The sequence below is a fragment of the Echinops telfairi genome, unplaced genomic scaffold (genome assembly GCF_000313985.2).
Source record: "Echinops telfairi isolate 266 unplaced genomic scaffold, ASM31398v2 ScPeMD7_5;HRSCAF=22, whole genome shotgun sequence".
Taxonomy (NCBI): Eukaryota; Metazoa; Chordata; class Mammalia; order Afrosoricida; family Tenrecidae; genus Echinops; species Echinops telfairi.
In genome coordinates this window covers 21,448,230-21,462,926 of record NW_022103901.1, presented here as the reverse complement: position 1 = coordinate 21,462,926, position 14,697 = coordinate 21,448,230, and the positions used below count along the sequence as shown (strand labels likewise).

The 14,697-nt window shown below is 44.1% G+C and overlaps 2 protein-coding genes across 2 annotated transcripts in view; both read right to left on the bottom strand.

The window, feature by feature from the left end:
- COG7 (component of oligomeric golgi complex 7) overlaps window positions 1-3,319 on the bottom strand; it is an 83,589-nt gene extending 80,270 nt beyond the window's left edge. The window contains exons 1-2 of the mRNA XM_004706061.2: window positions 2,992-3,319; window positions 1,798-1,946 (exon numbers count right to left, since the gene is read on the bottom strand). Coding sequence (XP_004706118.1) covers window positions 1,798-1,946; window positions 2,992-3,160 — 318 coding nt within the window. The 5' untranslated portion in view covers window positions 3,161-3,319. The remainder of the gene's footprint in view (window positions 1-1,797; window positions 1,947-2,991) is intronic.
- A 7,109-nt stretch (window positions 3,320-10,428) lies between these two features.
- The window catches only part of GGA2 (golgi associated, gamma adaptin ear containing, ARF binding protein 2), a 26,181-nt gene continuing 21,912 nt past the window's right edge, over window positions 10,429-14,697 (bottom strand). The window contains exons 15-17 of the mRNA XM_004706060.2: window positions 14,543-14,697; window positions 13,368-13,478; window positions 10,429-12,871 (exon numbers count right to left, since the gene is read on the bottom strand). Coding sequence (XP_004706117.1) covers window positions 12,761-12,871; window positions 13,368-13,478; window positions 14,543-14,697 — 377 coding nt within the window. The 3' untranslated portion in view covers window positions 10,429-12,760. The remainder of the gene's footprint in view (window positions 12,872-13,367; window positions 13,479-14,542) is intronic.

The following is a 14,697-nucleotide window of genomic DNA, read 5'->3' as shown; positions in this document are numbered from 1 at the left end:
AAAAAAACAACACTTCTTTATCACAAACTGCCCATGATGTTTCTGAGAACCATCAATCCAGGGAACAAGGGTCAGATCTAAGCCCAGCACTATTCAGACACATTTAGAGTCCATACTCTCAATGCAAAGAGAATTACAGAGAAGAAGTTGATCTTGCTTCATTTCAAAGGTACTACATGTATTCTAAATTGGCCTCTTTTCCCTTTTAGTATGTGCCTGGTGCCAGATGCTCAATGTGGTCAAATTCTATAGATGGTTTGGGATGGCTGACCAGCCAGACAGAAGTCACTCTGTCGTGGCAGGAAGCCAGCAGGTTGCCTTCACCTTTCCTTTTGGGGGTGGGTCTCTCACCACTTCTCACACCCTTACTGACAAGCTTCTTGCCGCTCACTACAAAATCAGATCACAGAGCTCATCACCCCACAGAAAACTATGAAACAGAATATATAATGCATGGGAAATAAAGAGATTCAAGAAAGAGAAAGCTAAGAAAGTACACACAATTAAGATTTAAAAACAAGACAAAATTAAAATACTGATAATAGTTAAAAGGAATGAAATGAGCTTTAATAAAGTAAAAGCCAATTATTAAAATGAAAAAAAGAAAACAAGATAAACAAGTAAGGCTTCTCCAAATTTCTGCCCAAGGAAAACTTAATAAGGTGAAAAAAAATTAAGATAAAAACAGCTTTTAGTAAACAAACAAAACTAATAAAAAGTTGAGATTAACAAAGAAAAAGATAAAATCCAGGATGTTTTAAATTAGTGGAAAATATACGGTAATAAAAGAGTTAAGGATGTACACTGGTACAGATAGGAACTGGGAACACAGGGAATCTAGGGCGGATGATCCCTTCAGGACCAGTGGTGTGAGTGGTGATACCAGGAGGGTAGAGGGAGAGTGGGTTGGAAAGAGGGAACCGATTACAGGATCTATATGTGACCTCCTCCCTGGGGGACGGACAACAGAAAAGTGGGTGAAGGGAGACGTCGGACAGGGCAGGATATGACAAAATACCCATTTATAAATTATCGAGGGCTATGAGGGAGGGGGGAGCAGGGAGGAAAGGGAAAAAATGAGGACCTGATGCTGGGGGCTTAAGTGGAGAGCAAATGTTTTGAGAATAATGAAGGCAATGAATGTACAAACGTGCTTTACACAACTGATATATGTATGGATTGTGATAAGAGTTGTAAGAGTTCCTAATAAAACGATTAAAAAAAATTTTTTAAAGTTAAGGATGATGAACCGATAGGAATAGCAACTAAAAGGTTTGAGGGTGGTGGGGAGGGTGTGAAAAGGGAGATGATGTCATGCAATCGTTTAGAAAAAGAATGTCTGGAAACTGATTGTGGTAGGGATTGTACAATTTTCCTCGACGTGACTGAAATACGGAACATGATATAGGTATTAAGTCCCATCTAATAATAATAAGTAAAACGTTAAGGATATAAAAATTAGTATAACTGTCATGAAAAAATTGGAAGGCTTTCCTTTCTCAGGAAAAAAATTCCTTGCTAAGGACATTAAAACTAAAAAGCTAAGATTAAAAATATAATTTAAACACCATAAATGAAGCAATGCGATGTGCTGAAACAGGACAAAGAATATATTAAAAATAAATCCCAGAGACACTGGGGGAGAGAGATGACTACGTTGTAAGGATCAGACAAAAGAGTTGTTTGAGCTGAAGTCTGAGTGAGGTTGGCATCCCATGGCGTTGTCTCCTCTAAGCCACCAGTGGATGGACCACTTTCAAATACTAAAAAGCAATACGTAAACAGGAGAGAAAATACCTGCATTGATTGAGCTGTGTCCTGTTCAAATTTCTTAATGTCCTCTTTGACAAGAATCATTTGTTCTTTCAGGAAAGAAGCTTCTTGTTTGAGGGCTTCGACATCTCGAAGAACTCTGGGCATGTTCTGAAGGGCCTGGTGACTGGTTTCTGTAACAAGAACCACGAGCAGCAGCATGCACCAGCACCAGTGCACCACGGGAAGGAAATGAGCCCGTAAAAAGGGACTTTCCGGAAAGCTTTACCAGTACAGTTTTCAAGGCCTGGGAAAAATGGGATGGCTAGACGGGAAGCAGGTGTGGAGGTGGTCTCCACTAGATCATGTCGCCCCCCACAACAAAGGGCTGGGGATCTATCAAGTTTGGGGTGGCGGGGGCACCTTAACCATCAACTTGTTCCTGCATTAACTGTTTCCTAAAACTCTGGTAAATTTTAATCATCCATTGAAAGGAAAAAGAGTGGAGGAATCTGGTACTCAGGGGTAAGCCTGCTTCCTGCAAGGTAGGTGCAGCCTCCTCCCTCTTACACACAGGTGCCCTGGTATCATAGTGGGTTAAGCACTGGACTCCTAAACCCAGAGTCAGCAGTTCAAACCCACCAGCCCCTCTAAGGGAAAAAAATGAAGTTCTCTGTTCCAGTAAAGATTGACAGCCCTCAGAAAGTCAACTAAAGACCAGACTCCTCTCTCCCCTTAGTGCAGTGAATGGAACCCTGACATGGTGAAGATGTGCTTTCACCCAGCTCTGGCATAAAATAACAACCTGCTTCCAACCCTGACCCCAGGTAAAGTTCTAAGTCTGGTCTGCGATGCAAACAGGCAATACAGAGATGCTGTCAACACACAGTGTCATTACGGCTCCCACCCCTACAGCTCAGCCTGGGGGGCTCTCCGCAGCCCACTCTTGATTGCATTTCAACTATCCCTCACCAGGAGAAAAGAGAGGGACGGGAATTAAGTTGTTGCCAAGTAAAAGGACCCACTGCGTATTGCCTAATGTTCTCGAAACTTAGTCTTTTCAGAATGTTTCCATAGTGAATTATATAGCACTGTCGGGGCTGTTAACCCGAAGGCGAATCGGCCCCTGCCAGGAGGGCTCTCTCATCGGATGAAACTTTGGGGGAACTGCCCCCCACCCCGGGAGCAGGAGAGGCCACGGCTGGGGGCGCCCAGGTGAGGCCCCGCGCGCGCGCTCACCCTCCACGGCGTGGTTCACTTCTTGGATGAAGAGCTGGAGCTTCATCACCAGGGTGGCCGCGTGGCCGTCCGCCTTCCCCACCGCCGCCTCCTTGGGGCCCGCTCTGAACGCCGCGTTGATCCACTCCTTCACGTCGAAGTCGTCGGCCAGGAACTTGGAGAAGTCCATGGCGGCCAGTCTCGGCGTGACGTCCAGGCCGTGAAAGGTAGCTTGGAGGGGGGCAAGGATGTGGACGACAGGGACCCAGCGAGGACACTGAGTGCGGCGTGCGGGTGACCCGCCGGGATCACCACCACCGACTCAGGACTCCTCTGCTGCCCCTTCCTCAGCGCGCTCCCGTCGAGCGCGGGAAATGACCCTCGCCGCGCGCCGTCCCGCTCCCGGAAGTAGGCGGCCGTTACCATGGTGACGGCGCTGTTCCGGGTGTTTACGTGTCAGAGAGACCGGTACTGACTACACGCTTACTGTAGAGCCTTTATATATATGGAATAGATATGTATTATCATATATATATTATCCAGGCAACACAGAGATGCTGACAACACACAGTGCCATTTGATATATATATATCAAACCTACTGCCATCCAATCTCATAGAGATCACAGGCAATACAGCGATGCTGACAACACAGTGTCATTTGATATATATATATATATCACAGGCAATACAGCGATGCTGACAACACAGTGTCATTTGATAGATAGATATACATATATATATAAAACCTACTGCCATCCAATCTCATAGAGATCCTGAAAGGGTTTCCAAGGCTGTAAATCTTAACCGAAACAGAGCGACTGCTCCGTGCCATCCCCGGAATTAGCCATCTAACGCCTCGCCATTGCGCACTCGAGCCTCACCATTCCATAAATAGGGTTATTCTCAAGGTGGAGAGAAGTTACTGGTGCAACGTCTCACAGCTAGGGAAGTGACTCTCAACTTGAACTCAAGCAAGCCTGCCACTAGAGCCTGCACGCTTTATGGTACCTTCCTTCTTTCCTTCATAGAACATCTGGTTCCCTGTCCCCCACCATTCGCGTTGACGTTTTACTTGCCTCCAGCCACGGTGACTTCCTTATATAGAGCACTTTCAGGCTTCAAAAAGTAAATAGGAAAATGGAACGAAAAGGTAATTTTCCACTAACTTTTTTAAAAGTCCCTGACTGCTTTTCAGAGGAGCCCTGGTGGCTTAGTGTTTACAGCGTTGGACTAATCTCAAGATCAGTAGTTCAAAACTACCAGGATAAAGATGGCGCTTTCTTTCTTTCTAAATCACTTTATTGGGGGCTCGTACAATCCTTACCACAATCCATACATCCATCCATTGTGTCAAGCACATTTGTTGCCATCATCATTCTCAAAACATTTGCTTCCTACTTGAGCCCTTAGTTTCAGCTCATTTTCCCCTCCCTCAAAATAATTTATAAATTATTTTGTCATATCTTACACTGTCCGACGTCTCCCTTCACCCACTTTTCTGTTGTCCATCCCCCAGGGAGGTTATACATAGATCCAAAGTTCCCCCTTTCCACCGCGCACTTTCCCTCCACCCTCCCGGTATCGCCACTCTCACCACTGGTCCTGAAGGGGAAGATGACGCGTTCTCATCGTAAAAATGTACAGCCTCCGAAACTCAGGGGCAGCTCTACCCTGTCCTATAGGGTTGCTATGAGATGACATCAACTCCATGGCAGTTTGGGCTTTTTGTTTTCAAGAACTTTTCATTAACACGGTCACACTGAAATCCACTATAGCCTTTGTACTCACTGCTTCTTTTGGCTCAAAACAAGGTGACACTTCAGATCGCCTGGTGGGGCCTTCCTGTGTCATAGGAACCAATTTATTTTTAACCCTTTGAGTAGTTAAATTGGTCAATGGTATGGCATAATCCACAAAGACTAGTAAAAGAATCCATTCGGTTTATCTAATGATCTCACAACTTTTAAGAGTTTTGATACCAAACTGTATAGCACTCAGAAGTGGAAAGACTCCTACCCTCTCATCAGATGAAGCCTTGTTGGGGGTGGGGGGGACGGTCAGGGAAGCCTTCTCTGGACGTTCCATATACATGGAATCATGTAATTTTTTCATTTAGCTTCTTTTGCCATGTAAATTTCATTTTAAATGTTTTGAGATTTGGCCATGTCATACAATATGATGAATAGTTGTCTTTGTGTCTACTGTATGGATTTATGTTGTTTATCCATTCACCATTAATAGATGTTTGGAACAATTATGAATAGTGCTGTATGAACACTCACATATGTCTTTTGTTTGGACGTTTCCATTTCCCCTGCATAGATTCCTAGGAGTGAAATTGATAGGTTCCAAGTTAAATTTAAACGTTTCTGGAGTGGCCATACTACTTTATATTCCCATCAATACTTAGAATGTAGTGGTAACTTGTCATTAGTTTTCAGTTCTCTGATAACCAATTATGATAATTAAGGTTTAGGATCAACAAGGTTTGTCAATTATCAGTATTAGGCTGTTAAAATCTAGCAGGCCCCATAATGAGATTTCCTCAAAGGGGTAGCCAGTTGTCAATGTTAGCAGATGCTGGGGACAAACTTGAGGGAGCAAAAACGGACTTTCTGAAAAATTTTGTTAGGTGAAGGTTTATAGCAAAGATCACGTTTTATATTCAGCAGTTCAGAGTTTCAACTCATCCATTGCACTTCCCTCCATATACTAATGCTCACCCCACTCCCTGAGTTCCCCGTTTCCACTCCTCCTCCTTTCCTAACCCTCTGAACATTGTACTTGAATGAATGCTGCCCCTTTGATCTTCAATAGCTGATGATTCAAACATGGGGCAAAAGGAGAGTTCCGTTCCAGGTCTGAAGTGATTGAAGACATGGTCTTGGGAGTCCCATCAGTCTTTGACCAGATCTAGCTTCCTTCATGACTTGAGCTGTTGCACATTTTTCACCCGTTTTATCCAGGACCTTCTAATCTGATCCTTGTCAGAGCAGTTGGTACTAGGCACCATGTAGTTCCTATGGCTTCAGGGTTGAAACTGGTATTCCTATGGCTCATTGAACTAATTATTTCCATCACTGTTCTTTCCACTGGATAGTGAGACCAGTAGTGGCAACTTTTAAGACCACAATTGCTACTCACCTTAGTAGGTATAGAACATTCCCTTCATGAATTCTAGTATATCAATTGACTTGGTGTCCCCCAAGTCTGTGATCCTTAGCCCTTCCCCCAGGCACAGTGACTGATTCCCTCAAGGTATGTCTAAAAAGTATTCATAAACCTAATGTCGGGGGTTTAAGTGGAGAGAAAATGTTTTGAGAAACGATGTACAAATGCGCTTTACACAACTGATGTGTGTATGGATTGGGAGAACAGTTGTATGAGCCCCTAATAAAATGTTTAAAAAAGAAGTATTCATAACTTTGACCAACAGAGTCTGATCATCTTTTTATTTGTACTGATAGTGGAATTATCTCCAAGCTATTTTATATTGGTACATGGAAAAAGCAACGCACAGAATGTTAGGACATGATTAGAGCAACTCAAGGGGAAAAAAAACTATCAGTGTCTTGAGAGAGTAATTGGGGAGTGGGAAGAATTTTCATCTTTCATACTTTAGTTTTGTACAAATACTTTCACCAGTAAAAATTTTAACATTAAACTAGGAAATTTCAAGTTTAAAAAAATTTTCAGACAACAAAATCAAGAGAAAGTCAATATTGAATACCAGGAGCTCTGGATCCTAGGAGAGGAAAGCTGAGTGAACTGAAACATCTTCACAGGGAACCAACGACTGATGAGCTACTGATGAATGCCCAGGGCTGTCAATGTGCAAAGGGTGGGCGGGCCGATCCAGAGTGTCCACCACAGCACACCACACTGGGAGGCTGACATGGTGGTGACTGGGCCAGCCTATTTCCCTGGGGCTACCAATTGCATGGAGGCGTCAAGGTCCGTTTAGCATTGGCATTTTCCCTTTTCCTTCTGTTTTTCACTGAGGTAGCACAGGATGGTGGGGTGGGGCTTATCTACTCCCACTCTCTGCCAGGATGACTATAGCCTTGGGCCACCCGCACTAGACATGCAGTTTTTTCTCGTTCATCTTCCCTACTTGGGGGGGGAGGGGCATACTTTCCTTTGGCAAAAATGAACTGCCCACAAATAATGCAAAAGGCACGGGGCTAACGGCCCTGCAGCTCACCAGAGAGGAGCACCAGAACCTGTCCAGAGGCTCCCACTGTCAAGCACGACTTTAAAAAACCGAGCAGTGTCTGAGTGGCAGGGCTGCTTAGGGTTGGGCCTTACAAAGAATTAAAAAAAACCACCACCCCACCCAGCAGTGGAGCTCCAGAGAAGTGAGGCCCACATTCCTGTGCTGTAGGGCTGCAGCAGCTGCTGTTACAGGCTCCTCGGTGATGAAGAAGTTGGCAGTACTCTGAAGTTACCAGGGTTGGCTTAAGAATTTTTTAAATTCCTTTTTCGTGCTTGTTTTCCACCTGGCTCTGAAGGTATGGGTGCCATAGCAAAGAGTGGTGAAGAATTCAGAGAATGCCCCAGCTATCGGGAAGAATAGCATCTGGGGTGTTAAAGGATTGTCTTCAAACAAGCAACCATCTAAGTTAAGTGGTGCCAGCTAACTACACAGAAGCACAGTCAGTCAGTCTATGTGATCCAAGGATTGGAAATAATAAAACCCATAGACCAGAGGAGGTACACTATTAAATTTTGTGCACCTATTTTGCAAAGCAGTACGGATAGTGAAAGCTCAAAATTAATGTTCAGGGTTACCACATGGATTACGCCTCCAGTGAATCCCCTGTGACCACTGACCAGGGATGTGCATAGCCATGCTGTCAGAGTACACTGGAAAGTGGATAACTGCAGGTGTAGGTTACAATTTAACAGCATATCATGTTTTCCCTTCCAACCCACTTTAAATTTTAGTTTCTAGTATTTTCTGCTTTCATTTCTATTGAAGTCTTTGTTCTACTTTTACTTTGTATGATTTGTATGTGGATTATAGGCCAACACAACTGTTAAAAAAAAGTCAAAGGAGATTTTAAAATACTTTAAGTGGAAGCTTTCTGACATCATGGTATATTTAGCAATGACTTAGCTAGGGGGATAAAAGGCCTAGAGCATTCTTTCCCAGCTGTGTGTGTGTTGACAACTCTATTTCTTAGGTTCACAACTCCTTAATCAAAGACTGAGCTCACCCTTTTTGAGGATACTTCCTGCTTTGTTCTGCTTGGCATCTAATCTCTCCAGGTGCAAAACACGAGGCTGCACCTTTACTCCAAAATTAATACCCTGGCTAACTTATCATTCCAGGAACCTGTCCTAAGTTAAAAAAGTAAGCTAGTTGAAAGAATGTTACATTCTTTAAATTTGGAAAAGACTATTGGATATATTTATGTATATTGGATCAATTTTAGATAATTTAAGACCCGGCTTAATGGTCAGATTAGTGGGGCTGCCAAGACTGGCCCTTCGTGACTGACCCTTCAGGTCTGGAACCACACTCACCCAATGGCTCACTTTTCAGTCGAATACACAGGTCTATGAGAGGAACAGTAACACGAGGGAACAGACAACCATTTGAGATCAAATGGCCAGCACATCCCCCAGATCAAAGTTCAGAAGGGTTAGGAAAGAACGAGTCATGGAAACAGAAGCACAGGGAGAAACGGGATAAGCGATGTTACATGATGGGGACTGCCATCAAGGACTAAAAATGTGTATGATTCTTGGAACCTTCACCCAATTCAAAATTGTATCTTTTTAAATTACATTTATAGTAATGAAGATTATATTTAGAATATTGCCTTTACTTTATGACTGTACTTTTTTACTTACACAAATTGTGAGCTTATCTCTATTTCCACAATTGCATTTTTAGTGCATAGTATTTGCCTTTCTTTGGGTCATTAAGCCATTCCAACATTATCTTCAATGCCCATTTACAAAAACCAATAGTCCATAAATAAGCTCACATGTGATCCAAGCCTTTAAGTTTATTGGGGAAATAGGAGGGATTAGATGCACATAGCTGGGGGTGGGGGGGTGCTTCAAAAAGTTCATGGAGAAGATCCTTTATCCCTGCACTTTTGGAAGCCCTCTTGTATAATTCCAAGAAATTGAAAAATTAAAGATGGTATGATCAAAGACTGACTGAATGTGGCTAGGACAGTGTGTGCTGTATGGCCACCTAGCAAAAACAAGAGTGACCCAACCCAAAGTTTGGTCTACATATTGAGACTGATAGTACACAAGTTTTATCATCTACAGAATCGAGGTCGCTGAGAGCAGGGCAGGCTTCTCAAAAAGGGGCTGACAGGGCTCTAGATGAAGGATATGTCAAGATAAAAATAGCTTCACATTTCAATGTTGTAATAAAAGTTTTCATGGTTTTCACACGCACGCACGCACGCCACCACCACCCATCCCTGTCTGAAATGGCTTGAGATCAAGAGGAACCTGGCCCGGGTTGTTACTGTAGTTAGTGGGGTGGGCTGAGTTACAGTCCCCATGTGCACGTAGGAGCTTGAATCTCCCACTAGACTCGGAAGGTGCTTATTCCTCTGTCAGATTAGGGCACAAGGGGAAGAGGGAGAGGAAGGGTTCAAAGCTTCAGCAAATATCAACAAGAGTCATTTTTGGTGCTCTAGTCATGGCAGATTGGCACACGAACAGGAATACTAGATTGTCTGACTTTTCAGTGTAAGCCTTAGGAAGCCATTCGGAACTTTTTAGCAGGGAATCAAGCACAGAACTCTTACTTGTTAGGGAATCCTGGTGGTGGCAAGTATGGCTTAGAGAGTCGGGGGGCCAGGTAGGCAAGTATATTATTTCTAAAAAGATAAGGACCGAGCCAGGTGGGTGGCAATGTGAATTCAGGGAAGAGCAAGATATGGTAGTACTTAAATCAGATGATACAAAATTACTGAGTGGATAGATTGGGGATCCACAGCCTCTAGGTCAGCGGTTCTCAACCTGTGGGTCGTGACCCCTGGGGGGAGGGTGTCGAGCAACCCTTTCACAGGTGTCACCCAATTCATAGCAGTAGCAAAATTACAGTGAAGTAGCAACAAAAATAATTTTATCTATTTGAGGGGTCACCACAACATGAGGAACGTATTAAAGGGTCACAGCATAGGAAGGCTGAGAACCACTGCTCTAGGTAGATGCTGGGTTAAAGAGCAGTGGATTAAACAAACAAACAAAAGAGCAGAGGATAAATTGTATTCTAGGCATGGAGTGGAACCTCCAGATGCAGATGTCCCCAAATACAGATGTCAGCAAGAAGGTAGATGGGTCCAAGACCCACCCAGTGGTTTTTAGGTAATACAAAAGCCACGGATGGCTTGCATGTCAACACTAAATCTTGGGAGGTCACACTTAGGGGCCAAAAGAGGAGGAGATAGGTCAATAAATAAGGGAGAAATGAACTAGATTAGACATAACGAGCATTTTAATAATGTGAAGAATGTAACCAATGTCACTGAAAAGGCCCTGTTTTCTGCTGAACGTATTACCAAAAATACAGTATTAAAGAGAGAAAAAGGATGAGTGGACTGGATGCTGGAAGGAGTTCAGAACGGGGAAACCGCTGGTCAGCGCCAAATTTCCCCCAGAGCTAACATCAACTTTCCTTTCTCCACAGTAAGGTTCAAAGGCAGGAAGTCGTCACCACTGTTGCCGCAGTTCCTGCCACAGTGCCTGGTAGCTGAACAATAAGCACTTATTGGCCAGAAAGAGGCGAGTGAGGCTCCAAGTGCCTCTTAGAAGGCATCAACATTAAAACCGCTGGTCAGCGCCAAATTTCCCCCAGAGCTAACATCAACTTTCCTTTCTCCACAGTAAGGTTCAAAGGCAGGAAGTCGTCACCACTGTTGCCGCAGTTCCTGCCACAGTGCCTGGTAGCTGAACAATAAGCACTTATTGGCCAGAAAGAGGCGAGTGAGGCTCCAAGTGCCTCTTAGAAGGCATCAACATTAACCAGGGACACTTTCAGGGCACTCCCTCCATCACCATGGCATCTTACCCAGCTAAACTGAAACAGTACCACAGGAGGCAGTCTCCCTCCCCAAGTCAGGTGAATATTCAGGCACACAAACCTGGATTCACCCCCAGATTAAGAGACCACAACTCTTGTCTTTTCAAAGTTAGACCGTCATTACATATTTTGGGGTGAAGTTCTTCATGGGCACACACTAGCGTTACGGAGGTGTATCCTAAAGCTTTTATGTAATATGTATGGAGCCTATACAAGCTACACAGAACACTTAAAAAAACGTAATTGTAGGTTAAAATAAATCTTACATGAGTTGTGCCAAATGAAATCACTCCATCACTGTTCTGAGTTTTCACATTTGCTTGAGATAGTTTCCCTTTTACAGCTCCCATGGCCACTGTTTAGTTTTGGTGGAGTTCCAACTTTATAGAGAAGCTTAACGTTCAGCCTCTTAGGTACCAGACTTGTGGTGAATTGACCTAGACAGAAGCTTGTAGTCCCCGAGGGAGAACCCAGTCCAGTCAGTCAGCTGCTCAGACTGCAAGGCCCTTCATCAGGGCACTTGGCCTCCCTCCATCAGGCTCCATCTCTCACTGACCAGGCAGGCCAAGCAAGACTCGGTTCAATGTGCAGATCAAAATGCCCAGCACATCATCAGTGCTCACAATACATGACTTGACTAAGCATGAACCTCTCCGTGCAACAAAGACAACCACCTTCGGATCAGACCACCTTCAGATCAGCAGGGTTTCTCTGGTCACTGAAGTATCTATCCCATGAGGTTTCACATCCTTCAGGAGGTCTTCTCCACATAAATAAATGATCATTTCCTCTAGGTCCAATCATGTCAAAACGCAACTGTATCTTCTATGTACTCAACAGCTCACAGAGTATATTTGCTACAAGGTATTTATTCAATGGTTTCTATATTTAGGTACCACTTAACATCACTGCTAAACTCTTGCCCTATCTATTTGCATTACAGTTCTTTACCAACAGGCAAGGGCTGGTCTGTTTGATAATGATTTACAATGCACACCGTCACAGTCAAAGAGCTCAGTAAATGCTTGAGGAAGAGGAGGGGGATGGAGATGAGGGTCCCAAAGGGTCCAAACAGATTGCCCAACCCATGGAACTTGAGGTCTGGGATCTGCTTTCCCCTTGGTCCCGAGGGAGTCAATCTATAGGCAGGTCTAAGGCACGGTGGTAAAGGATATGAATGGCCCACCAAGGGTGGTCCTTTGGTGTAGAAACAGTGCAGTAAGCATTCCACGCAATTCTCCTAAACACATGTAGGCAGCAGCATCCGCTAATGAAATTGGAGACACAGTTTTTCTTGGAAGAGAGTGCCCCAGGATACCCTCTGCACCAAGACCAACCAGATCCCTGTAAGGTCCCTGAGCAACCAAGACTTTCAAAGTCTGACAAGGCACAAAGCGGATGGATGGACAGATAAATACATGAAATAAACCTTTGGCGTATTAAACCTCCAACCTCAGGCAGGAACTGTGTCCATCAATGTGCAGAAACACGTATGATTGTGTTGGTGGATAATCGAAAATTATTCTGCATCTCACACATCCCAAGGCCCCCTCTGCCCTCCCCACACCCTCTCACACAAACAGCATCTGTAGAGTAAGTCAGAGAGCGGCGCCCAGAGCTGATGGCAGGAGAGAACGCTTGGCACTCTGCACAGAAATCACTGGCCAGTCCTGACTGGGTGGTGAGAGACTGGCCTAAGCTTGGACAGCAAGGTTCATCTTGTGAAAAGTTAAGCGGCCCCCAAGACAGCCAGGTCTGGGAAATCCTTCACTTCTCCTACTTCACTGAAAGGTTGTCCACCCTGGTTGAATGTCAGCTTATATCGCAACCGGATGGGCTCCTGGGAAAAGATACAAGATGTGAAATTAGTCAGGGTACCACAAAACAGCTCAGAAAAAGTCTGCACCCACCTAGCAGTTGCTAAACAACAGTATGTAGTTAACTACCACCCCACCCCCGTGAGGCCTTCAATCCACTGCATGACATGAACAGTGTTTGGGACATGGACACAAACAACGAGAGTCCTCCCATATGTTCTCAAGTCTGGAGATGAACTACAATGCAGACACCCCCTAAGAAAGACAGAGAAGACTCACCCTTCAAGATTCCCATGGTATGAGGGAAAGTTCCCATCCTTGGTTTCCAGCTATGGTAATTGTCATAGATCTTCCTTCCATAAACCCCAAAGGAAACAAATTCTGGCAAGGAATATTCTACCACCACCCACATGCAAACTGGAGACTTGAAAGCCCAATCTGTCTCTCTCCTCACTAAGTGTACTTCCGTAGAGTTTAGGACCCCAGTTCCTGTTACCAAAGATAAGATCCAGAACATACTTTGTGTGGATTTTCGAGCAGCAACATCTGAGAGATCATGGCTGGAGGCATCAATGGACTGAACGCAGGAAGCTTGGAGCTGGATGCTGGCTGCAACTTCACTCTCATTGACTATCAAGGGAAAATCCAACATGTAACCCCTTCCAAACACGCTACAGCTTCACTGGGTGGATAGAAACTTGGGTCCTAACAAGTCCTCTAGGAGAAAATAGGCTCCTGAGGTGACAGATATCCCAAGGCAACTAGGAGAGTCCAAACAAACTGCTCCCACTAATGGAGGAAAGGACCCACTCAGATCGTTCTCTGCACAAAATAGATCTAGTTGTGTGCTCAATGGCTGGCCTCGGAGAGGCAGCATGAGAATGAAGGCCCACGTTTGACTGAATTTTAACTCTGCTCTTATTACTGCTGTGAAAGTAAGATTCATAATTTATAAAACAGAGAAAACAACAGTCCAGGATTCACAAGATTACCGTGAAAACTAGAGAATGCAAATTTCTGTATCTTTTCCTTTCAGGACATGCCCTTGTGCTCCTTCTTGTGATTCTAATGTGGTCATTAACCAGGGGGTCTACTCCCCTTGAGAAAAGATGGGCTATTACACAAGTTGGTCACAGTACCTCTCCTCTTTAGTCTGGACACATGTCTTTGGTCCAAAATTTGCAAGAAATATCACCAAGGCCAACCATAGCCCTTTCTTGAGTAATCAATATGCCTGCCTCATATTAATGACAATGTAACTCTGGTAGCCATCTCCCTGCTTTGTAGAAAGAATTCATCATAAAACAAGCCCTAAGAAGCAGACTCTTTAAAAACTGATTGAGGTGATGATTGTACAATTCTTTTAAATATATTTAAACCTTTGATTTGTATCACACATGAAATACAAGTCAATAAAGCAGTGAGGCAAACCAACAAAACAAACAACAGAGTCTTAAGGAATCATTTAATAGCTATCTGATCTAAATTACACTAAAGCCAGATATCCAGGTATCCTCCAGTTAAAGAAGCTAAGAAAGTTCTCAATTTATCTTAAATGATATTGAGTGCAGATTCTAATCCTTACAACCACGAGTCCTACCTGACAGAACGCCAGAGTCCCATCAGAGGACCTGGCACTCAGAAGCAATAGTCATGACTGAGAACATCAAAGGCTGGTCAAGAAGATGACTCACCTTTGGCACAGCTACTTGAAACATGATGTCCCACACAGGCTGGGTAGCAGTGCTCATCATGGTCAATAGCAACACCTGCACCTCTGGGTGGCCAGGGGCTCCCGTCTGGGACAAGTGGAGTAGAATTCTGAATCCATTCCGATCATACACGATAA